This window comes from Cavia porcellus, unplaced genomic scaffold, assembly GCF_034190915.1.
Source record: "Cavia porcellus strain 051 isolate PalLab524CR breed Dunkin Hartley unplaced genomic scaffold, mCavPor4.1 scaffold_2, whole genome shotgun sequence".
Taxonomy (NCBI): Eukaryota; Metazoa; Chordata; class Mammalia; order Rodentia; family Caviidae; genus Cavia; species Cavia porcellus.
In genome coordinates this window covers 76,391,561-76,415,620 of record NW_026947485.1, presented here as the reverse complement: position 1 = coordinate 76,415,620, position 24,060 = coordinate 76,391,561, and the positions used below count along the sequence as shown (strand labels likewise).

The following is a 24,060-nucleotide window of genomic DNA, read 5'->3' as shown; positions in this document are numbered from 1 at the left end:
TCTTTGACTCATAATTCTGGGGGGTCAGCTTTCTGAATGGTATGGGTAGTTCCAACCTCTGTTTTTTAGTGTAATCACAAAGTGGTACAATCTCTGACATATCTAATTTTAGATTATTTTATCCCCTGAAAGGAAGCCTATACCTTCTTAGACCTTCCTCTTATTCCTAAGGAACCTCTAATCTACTTTCTTCTCTAAAATTTTGGTTACTGCAGATCATTCCTACAAATGGAATCATGTTTGTATCTGACTTGTTTCACAGAACAGTTTCAGAGTTTATCCATATGAACATGTTACAGAGTTTCATTCTTTGTTAAGGCTAATATATCTTTACAGCTGCACCATATTTCATTGATCCCTTCTTCAGTTAATGAACATTTGGGTTATTATTTTTACATTTTGGACTCTTTTCTCTGAGCATTTGTATTCAAGTTTTTGTGTGGACATTTATTACTAGGAGTATTACTAGGAGTAGACTTTCTAGGTCAGATGATAACTTAAGCAACATTTGTGGAACTGCCAAGCCACTTTCCAAAGAAGCTATACTACTTGTAATCCAGCCAGCAGTGTGTAAGCGTATTCTAGTTTCTCTGCATTTTTGCCGACACAGCCAGTATCTTTTTGATTATTTTTGTCCTAGTGGGTATGAAATTGTCATCTCATGGTTTTGATTTGCGTTTCTCTGATAGCTAATGATGTCAAGGATCTTTTTTGTTTGTTTTGGTGTTTTGAGACAGAGTCTTGCTTTGTAGTTCAGGATTGCCTTGAACTCCCTATGTAGTCCAGACTGGCCTCAAAGTCATGGCAATCCTCCTACCTTATCCTCTCAAATGCTGGTATACAGGCATGTGCTTCCACACCCAGCTAAGCATCTTTTCAGAGCTATTAAAATATTTTGCTCTTTTAGAAATTGATTTGCCTTTTTATTGTTGAATTTTATGAGGTCTTTTTTTTTTTAACATATTCTAGATATAAGTTCCTTATTGGTAGGTGATTTGCAAATACTTTTCTCCCATTCTGTGGATTATTTTATCACTTTGTTTTGTTTATATTTGTGGTACTAGGGATTAAACCCAGGGCCTCTTACACATGGTAAGCAAGTACTCTATCACTGAGGTACATCCTTACCCCTATCCTTTTTTCCCTTCAGTGTTGAGATTGAACTGAGGGCCTTGTGCATGCAAGGCAATTGCTTTACCAATGAATTACATCCCATCCTTTTTTTATTTTTCATTTTGAGACACTACCATCTCCTTAAATTTCCTTAGCTGGCCTCAAGGTTTTGATCCTCCTGCCTAAGTTTCCCCAGTAGCTGAGATTACAGGTTTGTGCCACTGTGCAGCTCATGTTCATGTTTCTTGATAGTGTTGTTTGCAACACAAAGGCTTTTAAACTTGAAAAGGTCCAACTTAGTCTACTCCCCCCCCCCCAAGCATCAGGCTCATTTGCTTCTGGACTGTGGTTATCCCTGTTAATAATATACCTGAACCACAACTCCAGACTCTGAGAATCTTCATGCAAAGCTCTCTGAAAAAGGGACTGTCCCATTGCTAAAGAATCCCTAACTGTTTTGAGAGCTATGTGTTAAGTGTCTCTCTGTGTGTATATGTGTGTATGCATGTGTATACACTCACTCATGTATGAGAGTGTTGGTAATTTCCCTCTTGAACTAAATAACATGGGATTCAAAAGAAATGTTGGGCAAGCTGTCTCCATGGAACAAGTCCTTGGCATTGGGCAGGACCTAAGAGGCTTGTAGCTCCTGGCAGCAAGTGTATGTGCCTGTGTCATCCATACACACAATTCTGGCTGGGGAGTGCAATGTGTCTTATTATTATTATTTTATTATTTAGTCAGAAACTTCACACTGGCATTAACAGATCTAGCAGAAGCAGCCTAAGCTGTTGTCCTGGGCTCCAAATAAAGATACAGATGAGAGATTGCTACTCTACATGGAAATGCTGAGTTGGTTATTAGGTCACCCACCTGCAGGTTCCTCGCCGTGCAGGCAGACTCCCACTCCTCATCCTGATGTCATCAGTAGAGAGGCCCCGTAAGATATAAGAGCAGCTGGCCTGGGTTCCTGTTTCTGAGAACCAGCCTGTGGGATGCTCAGCAAGACCTTCAGTGCACACAGCAGCGGCTCCAGGGCCTGCCTGGACACTTCATGAAGCAGCGTAGAGGGGCTCCCCTGGGTCTTACTGAGGCTTTCTCACCCCTATCAGGGGCAGCCTCATGTGTGGTTCCAAGCTCTTCCATCAGAGGCAGGATCAGTGACCCAACAGCCATTGGCCACGGCGATTTTAATTTTCCTCCTGCTCTGTCCTCACCTATAGATGCCTAGACCTTGATCCCAAGCCACCTGTAAGGCTGGATCCCTTGTGCTCCCTCTTCTCTGTGCTGTCTTTCTCAATCTTCTGTTTGCACTTGACCTTGACAGTGAGCATCCTCAGTCATTCTAGTCCTAGAACCTAGTGGCCTTACACAGTGGGATCCCAGTGCTGAAGGTCCCTGCCTTGCTCCCAGTTCTATCCTGGCCAGTGGCCTGGACCTTAGGACCTGCACTGTTTTAGAGCAAAAGGCTTGGCTGAGCACATTGGAGACAAGGGAGAGGTACATTGGCAAGCCTGAGTGTGTGCATGTCTGGGGCAGCCAGGGGCTTATGTCCCTTCAGTGGGAAGGAAGCTTCCAGAAGAGGTGTCTCCTAGACAGAAAAGGTGTGGGAAGATAGAAAGAGTTTGGGGGTTTGTTTTGTCTTTATTGATTAGAAGGAAGAAGTTGATGCTGAGTGTTTCAGAAAGAAGAGAGCAGGTAGGCAGGAGATTTCATGATTTGACATCCACAGATCCCTCCAGAGCGGAAATTTGGAAAATCCTCCAAATTTGGCCTCTGAAAGAAGCGATCCAGACAAGATTGCTGCTCTTTGACTACAAGCTGATCTTTGCAAACGGACATTGATTTACTTAGTGGAGAAAGGGTCTTGTAAGCAACAAATAAGTCTTTGGGTTTAGAGGCCCTTTTTCCAGCAGACTCACTTCCATCTTCCAGGTTCCCGCTGACTTTGCCCACTGCCTTTGTCTCATCCATAGCTGGCCTCTCAGGCTGTGTGAATCAGGCATGATTGATTGTGATGGGCCTCACAGTAGGCACCCACTGTCCCAAAACTGAAGTGCAAGGTCTGGTAGGTCGGTCTGGGAGGAACACAACCTCGCTCACCTTCTACTGCTGGCCTGAGGCTCTTTTGTACCTGCAGCGGTTCCGTCTGCCTGGCACATTACAAATCAGAAAGCTGAAGGGAATGCCCATCAAGTTGCTCTTCTATTGTTTTAGTGGCTTCTAATCAAAGCACACTGCTCTTAAGAAGTTAAAGCAGGGTACCTGGCCACCACTGTTGGATTTTCACCTTGTTCTCTGCAGCCAGCTTCCTTTAAACCCAGGATACAGCATGGGCAGTGGGTGACCCTTCTGGTCCCTGAGAAGTCTGCAGAAAGTGACTTGTGAGCAGGACAGGTGTGAGTGCCCATCACTGTGGGCTGCAGTTCTATCCTGGCCAGCGGAGATGGTTGCAGGTGCACTGGTGGATGTCGCCAGGACCCCAGAATTGCAAGAGATCCCTCGTGGCCTCCACACAGCCCTGCCCCCGCTCCTGATGGGCTCCATGGATCCAGGTTTTTTCCTTTCCCTCAGCAGAGAAACTGGACAGATGCAGTCATTGTGAGTACTAAGATATTCCCAGGTTCAGTGGTGATGCTAAATTATCTCCATGTTTCTATATTTTTAATGGTGGCTGTTTCAATCACCACAAACATGCAGTGCCGTGGGGAAGAGACCCCACTTGGCCTGCCACTTTCCAGAGCACTTCGTGCAAAATGCTCTGTCTTGGCATGTTTCTGGACTGTAAGACTTGGGTTGTTTTGTTTTGTATTTGGCTTAGGTTTACATGCATCTTGTATTACCCTGAAAACTAAATAAAGTTTTTGCCCTTTTAAACTGAAAACAAAAACAAAAACATATCACTGGTGATGTTAACCTTTATCACTGAGTCAAGGATTTAAATACTAATTTTTCAGATTTCTTTAGTGTAAAATTACTGTTTTTCTCTTTTGCTAGTCTAAGTCACTAAAGATAGTCCATTCTTTGTGAGGGTGGGAATTAAACTCCACCTCATCTGGGAGGGAATGTCTATACATATTACTTGAAATTGATCTATAGGAAATTTTAGTCTCGGGGCTGGGGATTTAGCTCAGTGGCATAAGTGCCTGCCTTACAAGCACGCAATTATGAGTTTGATCCCTGGTACCAAAAAAAAAAAAAAAAAAGGATTAGTCTCTTTTCCTCATTTATTTAATTATTCATTTATGTCAGTATGGACTTAATGTCAAATCTTGATCTAAAACCTGTGTTTCTTTCTGCTACATCAGCGAAAAAATGACAAGAATATATATATCAAGACAGTGGTTTCATAGAAGCTTATTAAGTTCAGACATTTTGGGAGGTAGATTTGATAAAATTCGGTGATTTTGCATGTGAGTGGGTGGTGGAGAGGCAATATTTGAAAATAACAGTCATGGGGCTGGGGATTTAGCTCAGCGGCATAAGTGCCTGCCTTGCAAGCAGGCAGTCGTGAGTTCGATCCCTGGTACCGATAAAAATGAAAAAGACAAAAAAAATATATATATAACACTCATTGATTTGAAAGATTGGAGTTACAATTTTGGTTTGAAACTTTGTACTAACAAATCTGAAGACTGGTCCTGGGCTTTAATGACCTCAGCTTCTTTAGAGACTGTCTAGTCTGTATGTGATCCAGCTCTGTGCAGCAGCCTTTTCTTTTGCCAGAGCAGACTGTTTCTCTTTCTGATTGAAACACTGGGGCCCCCTGGTGGACAGCACCCTGGGTCTGTTGTGAGTGGCATAGATGGTTTTGGGTTTTTCTGCTTAGTTCATTTGTACAGCAGAGGTACTTAACACTCCCCACCCCCTCATGCTGCTGGGATTGAATTCAGAGTCTTGCACATGTGAGGCAAGTGCTCTGCTGCACCTCCAGCCCTTGGTTCTGTTTTCTGTCTAAAAAATTATGAACCCTTTCCCATTTCAGAGTTATTAGTTTGTCCCATTTGTAACCTTCACACATTCAGTAAGAGGACAGTAACCCTCCATCACTCCCATTACCTAGTACTCCAAACCTGAGTGTACTCAGTACATAGTTTTAGCCCCCTCTTCCATCTGGTACAATATTAATGTTAATTCTTGTTTCAGAGCCATCATCAACCACTTTAATCCCAAAATTGAATCCTACGCTGCTGTGAATCATATATCCCAACTGTCAGAGGAGCAGGTAAGCTACTACCCTCCCCAGAGTGACCTAGTTGGTGGCTAGGACCAAGCAGTCACCTTCTCTCTAGTGGCAGGAGAGTCTATTACTGAGCTTTTGGCGGGGGTGGCAGGTGTCAGGCTGCTGAGAGGCCTTGGTACACAACTGCTTGATAGGGCTTTAAATGGAGTTGCCCCTTTTCATTTGTGCCCTGCTACAGGCATGTTTAGTTTATACAGAAGACCTGTGGGTGACACGGTTCTGCAGTGGGTAATAAGGCATTGCTCTTTAAAACTTTAGTCAGAGAGTGATTTCAGTATTTGAAAGTAAGAAATGAGAATTTAGAAATAGAAGAAAATGCCAATTTAAACACTTGAGTTAAGCTTAATTTGAAACTATTTGGCTCATTAAAACGTGAGCCCTCACTGACTGGGACAGAGTGTTGTTAGTAATCGAGTTCCCTTTGCCTTGAGCAGTTGCTGCTGTGGAGGTCTTGCTCGCGTATGGTCTAACTTGGATGCAGCTAGGCTTGCGTGTTGTTTTTCTTGGGTCTGGCCTGATTTCTCTTTTCCCAAAGCACCTGCACTTAGCACTGCGTTATATAAAGTACAGATGGGGCTTTAGCATGGCATAGGGTTGAATGTAATGTTTCATTCTGAGACACTTGAGTCCTGGTCTAAAAAGCACAAAACAAAACATCTTTTTCATGTGATTGCCTTCCTTCCCATCCCAGTTGGAGGGGTCAAGTACAATTCCTAGCCAATAAGAGAACCACATATGCTCATCCTCCCCCACCCCATGCCTCAGCCCGTCATTGTAACCCTTTTCTAAGCCTTCTGTTGGCAGGACAGCCAGCAGCTCTGGTGTAACCATGTGTTCTAGCATTGTGAAAAGCTACTCTGTTCACCCAGGCTTCTCAGTGTCCCCCCCAGCGGCTCTTTCCTCTGCCAGATGGATAGAACTCTATTAGTCTGTCAGTTGTTCCCTTTGACATATTTGTTCTCTTTTGTGAGGCCAGCTGTGTGAATCCATCTTCACAGTTAAAACTGCTTTTGTAAATGGCTTTCATTTTCTTCTTCCTCTCTTCCTACAGTGCAGTCCGGAATCTTGTTCTTTGATGCTGGTCCTCTCTGCAAGATGATTCTTGGTGTTACTACCTCTTTCAGTTGGACCAGTTCATGTCATTTACTCGGTCATTTTTCTGCAGAATAATTCAATAACTTGAATTCTGTACAGTGAGAGAAGTGACTTTCTACCTACAGTGAGAGCTGGTTAGTCTAATTTTTTTCTTTTTTTTTTTTTAGGAGCAGCTTCAGGCAGGTTAGGTTGCTTTCTCCAGCAGTAGCAGCCACAGAGCAACAATAAAAACCCATTGTGCTGCAAGAGGCAATCTGGAAAAGGAGATGAGCGAATGTGTGTTCCCCTTCCCTCCAGTTTCTTTTCACGTTAAATGAAGTGGGCTATACAATGGAATATTACTCAGAAGAAAAAAATAAATGAAGTGGGCTGGTGGGTCCTCTTGCAGTGGCCCATCCTCATCCTGCAGAGTGTACTTGTTTTCCTGATTTTACTGGCTCAAACTTCTCTGCAGAGCCAGGGTTTTTTTCCTACCTTTAAAAAATGCTATTGTTAAAAAAAGTTAAACAAAGTGATATACTTCTGGAAAAAGAGTCCACAAACCAGGAGTGAGGCGATTCCTGTGGAGAGGGAGAGTACTACTCTCTAAGATTTACTTACATAGGCAGTAAATAATCAAATGCATGCTGCATTGCAGGGCATAGTGCTGGGTAGTGGGGATCAGTGGTGAATAACCCGAAATAAGCCTATACTGTCATGGAGGTCCTGCTTCACTTTAGCGGTAGGGTCAAACCTAGGAGCTCTACATGCGAGGCAGACGCCGCCACTGAGCCAGTCTCCTACCTAGCTGAGAGTTTTTGTGTACTCATTAGCTCTCTTTTTAAAATTTATTCTTATAAACTATTTATTGAGTAGTTGTTCCTGTCTATGTGTGATCTTATTAGCACATGTGTGTGGTACATAACGTTTACATTCTTTGTGTAGAATGGGCCCAGGTACACAGTACATGTTCATTCTTTATCATCTTGTTTACCTCCCCTCAATCCCTTCCCTCCATCCATTTGAGGAACTGCTTCCCATTTTCTATCTTTTATTTTGCTCTTTATTTATAATTTGGGTTTCTCATATCATAGAAGCCATGCAGTACATTTAAGCTTGTGTATCTGATTTATTGCATTTAACATTATGATCTCTGCCGGGCCTGGTGGCTCACGCCTGTAATCCCAGCATCCGGGAGGCTGAGGCAGGAGGATGTTTCGAGTTCGATACCAGCCTAGGCTACAAAGTGAGCTCAAGGCCAGCCTGAACTACACAGCAAGACCCTGTCTCAAAAAAACAAAACAAAAAACATTATGATCTCCAGGTGCCTCCTTTTTCCTACACATGACTCAACTATATCCTTTATGGCAGAGTACCCATCCATTAATGGACATATAGACTGCTTCCAAGATTTAGCCATTATGAATTGTTGTGCTATAAATATGGGTATGCATTTGTCACTGTAATATGGTGTTTTTAATATTTTTTTTTAATTTTTTGTTTTAGTTTTGAAATCTCCATATTGATTTCCATAGTGGTTATAGTATTTTACATTCCCAGTAACAATGAAGAAGGTTTATTTTTCTCCCCATGGCCTCGCCACCATTTGTTATTATTTGATTTCTTGATGATAGCCATTCTTTCAAGAGTAAACTAGAATATTAGTGTTGTTTTAATTTGCATTTCTTTAATGATCAGCGATGTTGAGCATGTTGTTATATATTTATTGGCTATTTGAACTTTTAGGAAATAACTTATTTCATTTGCTCACTTTCTGATTAGATCTCATAGGTGGGGGGTCTAATGTTTTTGAGTTCTTTATATATTCTAGATATTAACCCTTTATTTGAAGAATCACTGGCAGAATTTTTTCTTACTGTATAGATTTTTTTTTCATTCTGTTGGTGGTTTCTTTTGATGTACAGAGGATTTTTTATTTGGTATGATCCTTTTTGTTGATTCTTGGTACTATTTCCTATGCAGCTAGGGTTTTAAAGTTCAGAAAGTTCCTGCCTATGCTTATGACTTCAGGAGTTTTATCTATTTTGTTATGAATTAGCATGTAGTTCTTTGATCCATATTGATTTGAGTTTAGTACCTGGTAAGAAGTAGGGATCTAGATGTTGGCTGTAGGTTTGTCAGAAATGGCTTTTATCGGATTGAGATCAGATCCAGCTATACCTGCTTACTTCATTGTTTTTATCATGAAAGGATGTGAGATTTTATCATGGCTTTTCCTTTGTGTATTGAGATGATCAGGTGATTTTTGTCCTTGCTTTTTTTTTTTTTAATACAGTTTTTTTGTTTTTTGTTTTTGTTTTTTTTATGCCAGGGATTGAACTCATGACCTCACGCTTGCCAGGCAGGCACTTATGCCACTGAGCTAAATCCCCAGCCTGTTTTTGTTTTTTGAGCCAGGGTCTTGCTGTATATCTTAATTTGGCCTTGAACTCACTATGTAGCCTAGGCTGGCCTCAAACCTGTGACAGTATTCCTGCCTCAGCCTCCAGAGTGCTAGGATTACAGGCATGCACCACTTCACCTGACCTGGCTTCTGTTTTAGGTATTTCAGGGTAATGCATTATTGTTGATTAAACAAAGCCCAGTCTCTCACAGTGAGGCTTCTTTATAAACATCCGAAAACAAGTAAATTTTCTGTTAGTTTTCATTGGCTTCATGGAGGGCAAAACTTTTTAATGAGTTAATTCCCTCAGCATAACTGAACTTACTGGAATCATATCCTTTTTATTTTTCAGTATACTTGGAATTGAACCCTGTGCCTCATACATGATAGCAGTTCTGTACCCACTGAGCTGCATTCTAAGACTTAAAAAAAAAAGTGTTTGAGACACGAAGTTGCCCAGACTGACTTCAAATTTACAGTCGTCCTGCCTCAGCCTCCTGAGTGGCTGGGATTATAAGCATGCACTTGTATGCCTGAGCCTGTGTCATATACTTTTGTGACTGCTTATTTCTCTTAAAATAGTATATTCAAAGTTCATCCATGTTGTGGCATAGATTAGAATTTCATTCCTGTTTAAATCTGTACATATGTGTGTGTGTATTATAAGCTACATTTTCATTATCTATTGATGGACATTTAGATTGTTTCCACTCTTTAGCTGTTATTGGTAATACACATGTAAATATTTTTGTACCAATGTGTGTTTAAGTCTCTGCTTCCAATTCTTTTGTGTATGTAATTACAAATTGAATTGCTGGATCATATGATAATTCTATAGTTAACATTCTGAGCAGTCACTAGACTTCCTCAAAAATGACTGCACTATTTTATATGGTATCCCAATTTGCGTGGTATCTCAATCTCCAGTTTCTTGCCAACACTTTTCTTTTTTTTTTTTCTTTTCTGTTTGTTTGTTTGTTTGTTACAATACTCATTCTAATAGGTGTCAACTATTGTCTCATTGTGGTTTTGACTTGTATTACCTGAATGATACGTTGAGCATAGTTTTATGTGCTCATTAGCTATTCCTATATCACCTTTGAAATAATCTGTACTGAAGTCCTTTGCCTTTTTTTTTTTTTAAATCTGGGTCTCTTTATGCAGTTCAGACTAGGCTTGAACACATTGTGTAGCCTAGGCTGGTCTCAAACAGCAGTCCTTCTGCTTCAGCCTCCCAAGTGCTGTGATCACAGGATCCACCACCAGATTGCTTTTGTGGTTGTTGAGTTTTAGACATTTAACATATATTCTGAATATTAATTCCTCATTAGATATGTGATGTAAACATTTTTTCATATCTATAGGTAGACTTTTTATAGTGTTTTGGGGTTTTTTGAGTAGGAAAATGTATTGGAGATAAGCAGTGGGAAATAGAATGGCTCCTGAGAGACAGGAGGGGTCCCTAGTTGGTGGCCATTTTTTTTTGTACCAAGGCTCAAACTCATGACCTTGGGCATGCCATGCAATTGCTTGTGCTGCTGAGCTAAATCCCTGGCCTGGTTGCCAAAAATTTTGATACCACTTTTTTGAGGGGAGGGGCAGTTGAGACAGCGTCTTGCAATGCAGTTCAGGCTGGCCTTGAATTCACTGTGTCACCCATACTGGCCTTGAATTTGCAGTGATCTTGCCTCAGCCTCCTGAGATTACACACATAAGCCCCTGCACCATACACTGTTTTTTATGTACAAATACAGTTTATCTCCTTGTTTCATTACTTGTGTTTCTGGTGTCATGTCCAAGAAGTTAGTGCCAAAACCAGTGTCCTTTTACATTTAGGTCTTTAATTCCTGTTGAGATTTTGTTGTTGTTGTTGTTGTCATTGTTGTTACTTGCTCGTTTGTTTTGGAATGCTAGAGGATGAACCCAGGGCTTCATGCATGCTGGGCAAGCTCTGACCCACTGAGCTGTGTTCCTAGCCCAATTTTGAGTGAACTTTTTAATATGACACCAGGTAAACATAAGTTGTTCTCTTTGTATTTGACATATCTTTATCAATAAAGATTAGGGAGAAGATACAACTTGTTCTTCCAACAGCTGTGAAACTGCTTGTGGCTTATTCCCTGCTCGACTTGGCTTGTTTCTAGAATATCTATAAAAATGACCCTTCGCCTGGGGGTTTAGCTCAGTGGCGTAAGTGCATGCTTGGCAAGTGTAAGGTGGTGAGTTCGATCCCCGGTACCAAAAAAAAAAAAAAAAAGACTCTTCAGGATATAGGGATATAGTTCAGGGCCCTTACCTAGCACACATGAAGGACTTGGTTCAGTCCCTAGCTGTGAAATCTCACGTTCACTGCCAGCTTGCATAACTCAAGGACATCCCATCTCAGAACAAGAAATGAAAGGGGCTGGAGATGTAGCTCAGACCCCAGGACTGGGGATGAGGGGGCCCAGGTGAAATCTAGCTTTATTTCTCAGAGAGGAGTGCGATATGGGTGAAAGGAGAGTCCCAGTTCATGAGGCACTGCACTGTTGGGAAGCTTGGGTCTCATCCAGGGGTTAAGAGAGAATGCTCCGAGAAAGGCTTGAGGAATGCTTGCCTGAAGCTTTAGTTTTGGGGGTGCTAGTCACTGTTTAATAACCACTGGATGGGGGCTGGGGATTTATTTCAGTGGCATAAGCGCCTGCCTTGCAAGCAGGCTGTCGTGAGTTTGATCCCTGGTACCAATAAAAACGAAAAAGACCAAAAAAAAAACCAAACAAACAAAAAAAAAAACAATAACCACTGGGTGGTAGTGGTGGCATGGAGTGAGTGGGTGGTATTAATGCTCCTACCATGGCTAAGGGGAAGCTAGCTTTCACAGTTCTCACAGGCCAAACCTGAGTACACCAGGGTTAGCACATGAAAGAGGACTGAGAGAAGGGCTGTAATGCTGAGTAGCAGTGTTGTTTTGTTTTTGGTAGCAGGGTTTTTTGACCAGAAAATAAATGTGTTCCCTTTCCCCATAGGAACCACTTCAATAAACATCCTCACCACGGCAGCATTGGATCCCGAAAGGCCAATCGAGGCCTCCAAGTCATTTGCTCTAAGTGCCCCTGCGACGTTTTTCTCATTTTAAATCAGATACTTAACATTGTACAAGGCAGGCGTGGCAGAGACTTGTGCTGGAGAGTCCAGATTTAAGAGTCCCGCGATAGCTGTCGCTCAGTTTCCTGTGTATGGCAGTGTGTTTGTCTATAGCATCCTCCCGTAGCCAGAAGTGATGGTTGCTGTGGGAACTGAGTGATGTGAGCATGAGACACAAGTGCTGGCCGTCTAACCCTGCCTTCCTTGTTGTCTTTGTTTAGATTCTGTCTTTGTTGATTTCAGTTAACCTGTTTGGCAGAAAAAAAAAATTGATTAAATTGATTTTTACTGGATTCACTAAAGCAGAAAACAGAGAAGAAGGTTTTTCCTATAAGCAACTTATCCTCAGTAATAACTTCAGGTTATGCAATGTCTCACAAGGGTCTCACCAGGGTAAGAGTGTCATCTTGATTATGTGCTGCTAGGATGACCACTTTCACTTGGACCCGGAGGCAGCTTTACTACCAGATGCCCTCAGTAAGGGAAAGGGTATCTTGGATTTAAAACAGATATAAATAGATACAAGGAAAGGAATAACTTGTAATTATTAAACTGGTCACTTTATAAGGGTGTTTTACTTAATTCTTTTTTTTTTTTTTTTTTTTTTTGTCTTTTTTTCATTTTTATCGGTACCAGGGATCGAACTCACGACTGCCTGCTTGCAAGGCAGGTGCTCATGCCACTGAGCTAAATCCCCAGCCCCTTTACTTAATTCTTATATCAACTAGTTGCGGTAGGTATAACCATCGTTTTATAGGTGAGGACACTGAAGAGACCATTTTATCCAGGGTAATACAGCTGTTGGTGGCAAAGTCATAGCATCAACCTAGGCCTAGCTAACTCCAGAGTTTGGCCTTTTCCATTTTAAGAGACTGAGGCCTGTATGTAGTCTGTGTTTGTCAGCTGTCCTGAAGGAAGAGGTGAGAGGGAGGGGGAAGCAGAAAGAGAATGACTGTATGTAACACAGCTTATTCCTGGGGGACAGGAAGAGGTCCTGACTGGGAAGGGTCCATTCGCTAAGGACAGAGGGTACCGAATATGGGGCTAGAGACTTCACCTGCTGGCTGAGGAAAAACACATGCATGGAGGACCCTGGTGCAGTGTGGCACGTTTACTGTAAGAGAAAAGTCTGCTCCAGCCAAGTGTCCCAGGAGCGTTCACTAAGAGAAGTGAAGATTTTTCTACACACCAAAGGGAGACAGTAATTTTTTTTTCTTTTTCTTCTTCTTTTTTTTTTTTTTTTCTTTTGAAGGTAGTAAAATACAACAGAACAAGACAGAATAAAGCCAACTGGGACAGTGTAGAAATTGGTGCAGAACTTCACAGCAGGTTACCGGGATAACACTAATAGGTATCACAGTATATCTCATTATTTTTACAATAGTTGTACTTTCAATCATGTATATCAAAATAAAATGAAATACAGAGCATTATAAAACTTATCAAAACAAAATATTGACTAGAGCAGTACCATTAATCAGAATAAAGCAAAACAGTAATAAAAATATTTGCCTTCAAAGAGATGGTAGAAGAAAATCCCCACTATGGTCAACCTCCCAAGAGATGCTCAGATCTCTGGTTCCCATTTGCTAACGGGGAGAGGGGAAGTGAGATGATTGACTCTCAGCCCATGTACCAGTAGGCTCACTATTGCTGAGCAGGGAGGCAGGCTGGTTGCTTGGTTTCCCAGCACACTAAGTTCCAACATAGTGCAGATCTCAGGAGACTCTGGTGGTTCTCCCCCTGGAGGGGCTGCAGCCTGCTACACCACAGCCACTTACCAGGGAGCGGAGCTGCTTGCTTGGTTTCCCAGGGTCCTAAGTTCCAACATGGTGCGGATCTCAGGAGACACTGGTGGTTCTTCCCCAGGGGCGGCCGCAGCTGACACAGTAATTTTTTTAAAAAAGTTTCAAAAAGTTTTACTTAATAGGTAATATATGGTTCAAAATCTAAAAGGCAGCACACCACATTTTAATTGTCTTTAAAATAGTAGGTCATGAAATTTTTCTTTGTCTTCACAGTATCAGGGATTAAACTCACAACCGCACACTTGCAAGGCAGGCGCTTAGGCCGCTGAGCTAACAGCTCCAGGTCATGAAATTTTGACGTGTTTTGAAACTTTATTTCCCTTTCTCTCCTCTCTATCCTTGAATAAAGTGGATTTGAAAAAATAAAATAGTAGGTCAGTTTTGTTCAAAAAGAAAAACATTTCAAAATTAACGTCCCACAGCCAGGTGGAATGAATGCACAGGTGACTAGTGGGGAAGAGTTCAGGTCATTATACATCTCTCTACTCTGAGCATTTTTCCAGTTAGGTGTGAGTGTTGCCGTGACTTCTAGTCTTCCTCAGCCAGGCAACTGTGAATCTTCACGGGCGGTTGAAGGAGACGAGGAACAGAATTAAGGCTAGTTGGAGCCCTAGTGAGCAGTCATCAGCTTTTAAAGAGATCACAAGAGATAGCAGTCCTTGCTTTCTTGGTTTGATTTAAGAAAGAACTTGCAGGGGCTGGGGATTTAGCTCAGCGGCATAAGTGCCTGCCTTGCAAGCGCGCAGTCGTGAGTTTGATCCCTGGTACCAGTAAAAAAAAAAGAAAGAGCTTGCAGTCCAGTTATTAGATAGATAATTGTCTTTTCTCTTGAGCTTGTTTTTTAGCCTTCCTTCCTTTCAGAAGATCTTTGGGAAATTTATTTCCACTATAGTCACTTTCCTAAGTAGTGGCTCAAACTGAGTATGTTGGCCCAACCTGTAATCCCAGTACTAGGAGGCTAAGGCAGGACTACTTCATGTTTGAGGCCAGTGTAGGCTACAAAGTGAGTTTAAGGCCATCCTGAATCCCACAGTGTCAAAAAGACAAAAAGAGGAGGAGAAGGCAGAGATAGGATTCCAAGTTTAAGACCATCCTGAAATGGGCATCTGAGATAAATACACACTTCTCAGATGAAGAAATATATATAAAGAGCAAATGCCTGAAAAAATGTTCAGCATCACAGGTCATTCAAGAGATTCAAATTAAAACAGCACTAAGATTCCACTTCACCCTGTAAAGAATGGCTCTTATCAAGAAATCAACCAATATGGGGCTGGGGATTTAGCTCAGTAGCATAAGCGCCTGCCTTACAAGTGCGTGGTCGTGAGTTCTATCCCCAGTACCGATTAAAAAAAAAACCAGTAACAAATGCTGGAGGGGCCATGAGGTAAAGGAACTCTCTCCACTGTTGGTGGGAGTGTAGACTGGTGCAACCACTATGGAAATCACTGTGAAGGTTCCTCAAAAAGCTAGGATTGGAGGTCCCATTTGACCCAGCTATTCCCGTTCTGGGTATATTCCCAAAAGAATTAAAAACATCATACCACAGTGATATATGTGCACCTATGTTTATAGAAATACAGTTTATAATAGCCAGATCTTGGAAACAACCTACGTGCTCATCAACTGAGGAATGGATAAAAAGATGTGATTTTTTTTTATATAATAGAATACTACTCAGCCACAAAGAAGGATAAACTGGAGCCTTTCATAGGTAAATGGATGCAACTTGAGAACATTAGTGAAATAAGAACATTAGTAAATAAGTAAATTAGTAAATAAGCCACACATGTGTAAACATTATTTCATTAGTGTAACAAGCTGAATGAAAAAAATGTATGTGTGTGTATATAAAGAAATATGATAGTTATACTACTGATTCCTCTGAGTTGGTTGAAGAGAAAGATTTGTGCTGGTGTTGTTCAGACAACTGAATGCAGATGTCTTGTGCTCTGGTGAATGATTTGGGGATGACAGTGTGCACTGTATGTACCATCATTGCCCCGATTGATGTGTTTTGAAATTTTGTTGTAGTTCTTTTCTTCATTTTCTTTCTTTATTTTCATCCTTGAATAAAATGGATTTGAGGGGGGGAAAAGTTGTGTTTCTAAGAGCATGGTTTGCCAACTGTGGTAATACCACAGAGGCTGGAAGTGTTGTGGTACCAACTTTTATCTCTGTTGTAAGCTGTGTTGATTACAAATACTTTTGCTAAGTAGCATAATAGCATTGTGGCTTTTCATCCTGTTTAAAGGATGTTGTAATCTTAAAATGGAAATGAAACTGTGGCTCACAAGTGAGATTTTTGTTGGTTTGTTTTTGTTGGTCACTGTGTAGCCCAGGCTGCTTCGGAATTTTGGTGATCCACAACAACTGGCACAAGCAGGATTTCTGTGAAGGCTTCTTTGTGTTAAGAAAGGATGGGTAGGGGGCTGGAGGTTTAACTCAGCGGCATAAGTGCCTGCCTTGCAAGCAGGCAGTCGTGAATTCGATCCCCAGTACCGATAAAAAGACGTAAAAAAAAAAAAAAGAAAGGATGGGTAGATGGGTATGGTGATGCACACCTGTAATCCCAACACTTGGGAGGCTGAGGCAGGAGGATCATTGTGAGTTTAAGACCAACCTGGGCTATAAAGTGAGCTCAAGGCCAGCTTGAACTGCATAAAGAACGCTATTCAAAAAGACTCTCTCACACGCTCGCTCACACACACACACACACACACAGACACACACACAAAGAAGGATAGGTTAAACAAGGTCTGGCAAGGAGGCAGAGACCTCATATTGAGTTGCCAGTAAGATCAGAAAAGGGTGTTTCCTTTCTCCTCTGAGATATGATATGTTTTCAAGGAAAGGAACCCCAAGTAGGGAGTGCAGAGACATCTGGCTTTAGACTGGAACTGGGCAAGGCCCGCCTACAACAAGGAGACATCTTGATAGAGTATGTGTAGGTATTGTGGTGTTTTCACCAGCTCGATTGCCTTGGCTGCCTTTAGTGTGATTGGATGCCTTTCTTGTGCACAGTAAAGCCCTAGGTATCTTGGGTCTGCAATTAGTGCAAAAAAAGCTTCACAAGGGGTGTCTAGGACTTCAGCCAAATGAAGTCAGGGAGGTAGGGGTGACTAGCTGGGGAAATTAAAGAAAGTTGCTGTCACTATTGCTTTGCCCAGATGATGGCCTCTCACTAATCACCCACTGTGAGGTTCATTATCTGGCCCACCTTGCTGAAGGGCAAAGTCAGCCTGTCAGATGAATATATCTCAGGGCGATGGAGAGCCCTTTGGTAGCAGGCTTGGAAGACATAGCTGGACTGAGAGAACTGGCCAGTTTATATACATTCTGAAATCGAATTTAGTCCTGAAGTGTAGAAGTTATGGAAAAAATAGAGAAGGGCTGGGGATTTAGCTCAGCAGTGTAAGCACCTACCTGGCAAGTGTGAGGTTGTGGGTTTGGTCCCTAGTACCAAGAAAGAGAGACAAGAGGGGAAAAAAAACTCACAAATTTCTGCATATTGAATGCAGGGTAGCTTTGTAGAAGAAATATCTGTTAGGCGAGTGTACCCTGGAGAGTGACTTAGCTTACCTTGGATAGAAAGTCACTGTAAGCATTGCGCGAGCAAGAGGTGCTCAGTCAGTGGAGGTCTGTGTTTTTGTTAAGGTTGCTATTCTAGTTTCTATGCTTAGGCTGTTTTTTTGTTGATTTTTATCCTTTCCCAGCCACATGAAGCTATCTGCAAAGGAAGCTCTCTAGACCTACTTTGGTCTAAGAATTCTCTGCTTCTGAGTGTTGTAGTGCTGTAAGACAGGCAGTGGGGTTGCCTGGGCTTTAAATGCCCCAGATTTTTTCTCTACACAGAAATACAGAAGTACTTTCTGTGCCAAGCTAAGACCTATAAAAACACAAAGCCCATACCTGCCCTCAAAAGTTTCACAGTGTGCATATGAAGATTGTTACTTTCTCGTTAGACCTCTGCTTATGTGTCATCCTTGGCCTCTCTCAAGTTGATGTGTTTGGAATGATTACATCAGCCCCTCTGGGCCCTTTATAAGTCTAGGACGAAGCCTCCTTTTCTCCTGGAGTCCCCAGTGAGATACTGTTGCACTGTAAATCCATAAATGGTTGCCTGATGACCTTTACTTCAAAAGTTTCCTCTAGCTGTGACTATCTAATACCTTGCATAGTTGCTTTAGTTTCATGAAAAGATGAAAGCAGAAGCATCATTAGGTGTCCTTAGTAAAGATAGGAAACTGTAAGTTCCAGAGCTTGGCAAGTGATTTGAGTTTGCCAGACTTCTAAGTTGTAAATTCACTCAAAACTCTCATATGGCTGGGTACTGTTGGTTGCTACTTAGGGTCTATTTAATTTATCAGGGAGAAATATGGAGTTCCAGATGGAAGGTGGGAGTGCAGTGAGAAGAATCCTTGGCATTCAATCCAAGGCTTCATGCATGCAAAATACACATTTTACTACCAAGATAAACCCCCTACCTCGGTCATTTTCATGAAAATCAACTTGAATATAATTAGGTATTCATGGAAATCAGTTTAATACTGTCTTTTTCTTTTTTTTCCAGTATTAGTAGGGATTACACCTAGGGCCTTGCTAGTGACATGCACTGAGCTATGTCACAGTCCTTTCTAAATATTTTAAATTTTGTGACATGATCTTTCTAAATCGTTAAATTGAGCCAGGTATGGTGACACACACCTGTAATCTCAGCGCTCAGGAGGCTGATGGAGGAGAATTGCTGTGAGTGCAAGGCCAGCCTGGGATACATAGTGGGTTAAACTTCAGCCTGAGCTACATAGGGAGCCCTTGTCTCCAAAAACAAACAAATCACTAAGATTCCAGGCCTTCAGCCCCCTAGAGTGCTGTGGTTACAGGCATGTACCACCTCACTTGGCTCAATTGAGTCCTTTTTAAAAATTTATTTATTTTTGGTACCGGGAATTGAACTCACAACCTCATGCTTTCATGCTTGCCAGGCAGGCACTTATGCCACTGAGCTAAATCCCCAGTTAATTCATTCCTTTTTAAAGGAGTTAAACCTTAGTGTTTTATTTAGTAAATCTTTACCTATTCCTGGTTGCAATTATTTGGCGGGTGGGGTGATACTAGGCGTTAAATGCATGCTAGGCAAGTGCTAAAGCACTCAGCCTTACCCACAGCCTAACTGTGAGTTTTCACAGATTGGCTTTATTAGATTGTGGAAATTTCCTTCTCTTATAAATCTGCTGAGGTTTTGAGTGGGTGTTGCCTTTTGCCAATGCCTTTTCTGCATCTACTGAAATGATCAGGTAGATCTTTTACTTCAGTCTGTTACTGTAGTAACTGCTTTTTGAATAAATATTAAACCAATCTTAATATTCCTGGGATAAATTCCTCAGGGTCATGCCACAGTATTCTTCCCTGTTTTTAAAAGTTTGTGTAAGATTATAATGAGCTGCTTTGTTTGTTTTTTGGTACCAGGGATTGAACTCATGGCCTTGCACTTGCCAGGCAGGCTCTTAGGCCACTGAGCTAAATCCCCAGCCCCCCTATGTAAGATTAATATTATTTCTCACTTAATGTTTTTTTGTTGTTCAGTTTTGCTTTTGTTGTTTTGTTTTTGTAGTATTAAGGATTGAATATAGGGCCTCATACATGCTAGACAAGCACCTTACCATTGAGCTGCATCCCCAGCCCTTAAAATTATTTTTAAATATGAGATGGTGGTCTCAATTGCCTAGGCTGGCTATAAAAAGTGTTTTGTTTTGTTTTGTTTTTTTCTGAGACAGGGTTCAGTATGTATTTTGATAGAACTGTAAAAGGGAAGGAGGAGGACCAGCGCATGGCTGAAAAGATAAGAAGTATAAAATATAAATAACCTTTATTTTGGGAATGCGGGGAGAGACACCCCCAACCCCCTGGGGCATGGCATCTCCACCCCAGAGCCGTGGGAGTGAGGCACATAAGTAGCCTCAGCTTGGGGTGGAACCTAAGGGGGCATTAGGGATGCACAGGTAGCCCATTGGTCTTAGTTTGGCGCCAGAGGCAATTCCTAAGGGTGGGGGAGATAGGAGCTCCTTGGCTTTACCGGCTACAGTATCCTGCCGGGGCCAAAACCCTTTCATATCCCATCTCATGATTATTATGAAAAGGGGCGAAGATTTGTCTCTTTAACTACTTCCTGCTGGCTGAGGACGCTGTACTGGGGTCTAGGGGAGTCAACGGGATGACAATTGATGTCTAGGTAGAAGCTGGTGTCAGGTGTTTTAGCCAGGACAACTTTACTGGTAAATGCACGTATGTTAGACTGAAAGAAACAAAGAGACAAGATGTTATGAGGAGACATGGCACTGTCATATTTAAGGACCCAAGTGAGGTAGAGGGAAAGGTGTCTTTGATTTAGACATGTCATTCTATCAGGATGACATTGAGATAGGATTATTTTCACGGTAAGGCAGAATTCTGAAAATTAAATGTAGGATTAGGAGGAGTGAAGTTATGAGAGGTGCTTACTCCCCCATCTGAAAGCATAAAAGTTAAAAGGTAGGTTGGTAAGGCTTGTCTCTGGTATGTATGATGTTGGAGTCTGTAGGCAATACTGTTAAAAGAGTCCTGCTGTAAAATTGATCATTAATAGAATGTAGGAAATCAGGAACCAAAGTGGATAACAAAACATGACAACCTTTAAGTTGTGGCCGTGAGGCCTTGGTAAGGCAGAGATGAGTACGAAAAGGATGGTCAGATTTAGGGCCTGAGTGATGTGAAATCAGGATGGCAGTCTAGCAACTTTGATTGCTGTTAAGGTTACCAAAAATATCAGGTATGGGTCGCTATGACTTGGTTGTAGTCCTTGGAATGCTTTGCTGCAACAGAACTTTACCAAGTATATCAGTAGTTTCCCTGGTTGTGAGAAAGGCTTTTATGTATCCTGAAAAAGTATAAACAAAGTGAGAAGACAAAATGTATCTGTCAGCCTGTATAAAAGGGAATAAAAGCATTTTAAGATTTAGGACTGGGACCTGCACAAAAATAGGCCCTGTTTGTAACTGGCATAGGTTGACCTTTAATACTCCGTCAGACATTGAGGATTTATTATAGTACTCTGAAAACTCAGTAAGAACTCTGTATATATGGCCTCTATGTCCACAAATATAGAGAATGTCTTACCTTGAGAGTTTTAATGTGACTTGGACTCTGAGACAGACACTCACAAAGGCGGTTGTTGTTGGCCCTTAGCCCCTCTCAGTCTTCGGCAGCAGTTTTTGTCAGTGACGAATCTGGCTGTGTCCTGTGAGGGCTAGAAGTTAGGATGGCCCACCTACTCTCTGGTGGCCAGGACAGCCCAGCAGCCCTGGAGTAAAGTCTCAGAACGCCAGGATGGGGCATTTTCTTGTCCAATGTCTTCTGCTGCATTTGAGCGTCGTCCATGGGGGGGGGGGGGCAGGTAGCTCTACCTTGTGTAGATTTGTCTGTCTCAGAACTGCAAGTGTTATTTAAAATATGAAAAACCATATCAAGTTCTCTGTGGAGCTTGAAGGTCAAGTTTTGCCTTGTTGTTTGAGATCTGGACTACAGTAAAAGGTATCTGTAGAATTAAGTAAGTATGTAGGAGCTTAATATTGGCATTTCAGATTAGAAAGCAGGCTTTATATGGATGTTATACCACTTTTTATAGGGTGCCACATGGAATTAACAAAAAAGGCTTAATGGAAACATTTTGCAGTAAAGGTTTATCAATCTTATGAATAAATTTATTAACAGTATATACTCTCAAGTTATAACTTAGTTGTTAAACAGGAGATTGGCGACAACACAGTACAGTAGAAGCAATAAATTTAGAACAGAGAACATTACTGGTGGTGGACAACATTAGAATATTTAACAAAACCCTTGTCTTGGAACAGAGCTAGTGGTTTACAGCAAAAAGGAATTGATAAATATCTCTTAATTTTAGTGGTTAAAACAGGAGATTAGTGTAGGCTTTAATTGATAAACAAGGCTGGTAAAATTACCAGGTGGCCACTAACCTTGAATAAATGGTAGAAAATTGTAAGAAAAATAGCCTCTTTTGAGTGGAACTGAATTGTAAAAAAAATATTTTTGAGCGGAGCTGTGAGATGTTATAAAGGCCCAGTGTCTAAGGCAGTTTGGAACTCTGAGGCAGACAGAGCTCGCCTGTAGAGAGAGCATAGTCATGCTTGGGGTGGGGCCGAGATTATATGGCATGTAGTGCATAGATGGAACATGAAGAGTGGGCGGGGTGAGTGTGGAGACACAGCGCGCAGGGGCGGGCTGAGATGGAACCTGCAGAGTGGGCGGGGTGAGTGCTGGGACACAGCGCACAGGGGTGGGCTCAGATCGCACCCGGAAACAGTGATGATGGCGCTGGGATGGCGCAGGGAAATACACAATTCAGCTGCGACGGCAGGGGGAGGGGGGTCCTCACGGTGGCCGCCGCCGCAGGACTGCGGCACAGGGGCCGGCCCGCTGCCAGTGATGGAGCTGGCAGTGTGTGGCGCAAATGGCAGCAGCGGCGGGGCGGGGCTGCGGCAGCAGTGGCGGTGGAGGCGGGGTGGGCGATAGTGGCCATGGCAGTGGCTGGCCATGGCAGCGGCGGCAGCAGTGGGGCTGGGAGATGCACCACAGCTTTTAGTCAAGTGTGGCTCTGCTCTCAGAGGCGCGCGGCCAGCAGCCAGGGAACAGTAACCCGCAGGAGCCGCGCTCGCAGGACGCAGTGCCAAAAGCTAAACCCATGGTGCAGACAGTCCCCCGTGTATCTCTCAACGGCTGAATGGGCCAGCACCGGCATGAATGGGCCGGTGCTGCGGGGAACAGGTTGGATGTGGAGCTGAGTGACACGTGGAGCTGAAACTGTTTGTGGGGCGCACAGAAACGTCAACCCTGTGTGGACCTGAAGCGCTGCATGGAAGTGGAGATACTGCACAGAATTGGAGCGCGATGTGAGAGTCAAAAGCTGTTTAAAATCTAAAGCAGTTTTATGTGAATCTCTTAACATTGTCTGGTCTCATTTTTTTTTTAATCTTGGTGGCAGGGGATGGATTGGGGCACATGGGAAACAAAGCAACGCTGGCAGCGTGGTTGCGGGGAGGGTTAACCGGGAGGAAAGGAGGCACTGAGAAAACTCTGAAAGGCTGCAAGGGAAGATGCTGTTATCTCTTTAAGTGCGGGGAGGGGGAGGGATCCTGGAGGAGACAAAGGGACAGGGACGCTGGTGGGAATGGAAAGGGCACATTCCCAAAACAAAGATAGAGAGTTTTGTAAGCTTGTCCGCAGTGTGATGAGCCATAAATAGGTATGGTTTCGGGGGGGGGGGGGCGGGAAGTGGTCCCCCAGATAAAATCTGGTGTGGTGTCTAGCACATGGGGCTACAATCAGATGAGGCCAAGGACCGTGGTCTGTCAGGATTAGAGTCGTCACAATGCACCCCAGACCAACGGGTTGGCTATATGGCTTCAAACTCTTTAATAATTGGCTGTCACCAATATTAAGAGTGGACTTTTAGGCATTAGGGTAACCATTGTTGATCACCTTGTATTATGTTTTTATATTATCTATTATATCCACCCTTTTGACTTGACCGATTCTGTTCTGTTATGTCACATTTGGTTTTACTCTCTTCCAAAAAAGCAATAAGAACAGTGGGAGCAATGAAACCCAAAATGTGTAATAGTCACTGTACAAAAGAGAGGAAAAGAAAATGCTCTAAACTATATAACTGCATGTATATTTAAATGTATAAGACAGAAAATGATATCACAGAGTTCTAATGGATCATTGAACAGAACTGTTTGCAGTATCATTGCTGGAATGTCCACTCTACAAACTTTAATTCTGTGACTTGAACAATTATTTCTAAGATGGCAATATGTAATCTATTAACTAGTGATTTCCTACTGCGCATTTTTTTCTTCTGTAAATCTGTATAACTTGTACCCTTCACTGTTTTTTTTTTCTTTTCTTTTCTCCTTAAATAAAAATTAAAAAAAAAAAAAAAAAAAAAAGAGTGGACTTTGCGTGGGCTGAGTAACCACTCTGCCGTGAGAACTTAAAAAGCTCTAAAGTGAGGGTCTCTCAGTGTGGGCAGTCCAGGAATGGACACAGGCTTGCCCAGAAAGCCCCAAAAGCTCTGGAAAAACGTGAGGACCTCTCAGTGTGGGCTGTCCAGAGTGGACATCAGTTTGCCCAGAAAGGCCTTGGTTTGGGCTGTCTAAAAGATGTGAAAGGGTCACGAACCCACGCAAAGTGGGGAGAAAATCCACCTGAGCATGGCCCAGTGTCTGTCTCCG

At 42.4% G+C, this 24,060-nt stretch overlaps 1 protein-coding gene across 7 annotated transcripts in view; it reads left to right on the top strand.

The window, feature by feature from the left end:
- Positions 1-24,060, top strand: part of Armh3 (armadillo like helical domain containing 3) — a 202,672-nt gene that overhangs the window by 162,855 nt on the left and 15,757 nt on the right. For 3 of the 7 annotated variants that reach the window (XM_063244396.1, XM_063244401.1, XM_063244391.1), the window contains one exon: positions 5,260-5,338. The exons of 1 other annotated variant lie outside the window; for it this stretch is intronic. In XM_063244396.1, the coding sequence (XP_063100466.1) occupies positions 5,260-5,338 (79 nt within the window). Of the gene's footprint in view, positions 1-5,259; positions 5,339-6,407; positions 6,586-6,618; positions 6,860-9,186; positions 23,507-24,060 lie in introns of those variants that run through there. 3 more of the 7 variants (XR_010046011.1, XM_063244417.1, XM_063244411.1) reach the window with 3 other exon arrangements.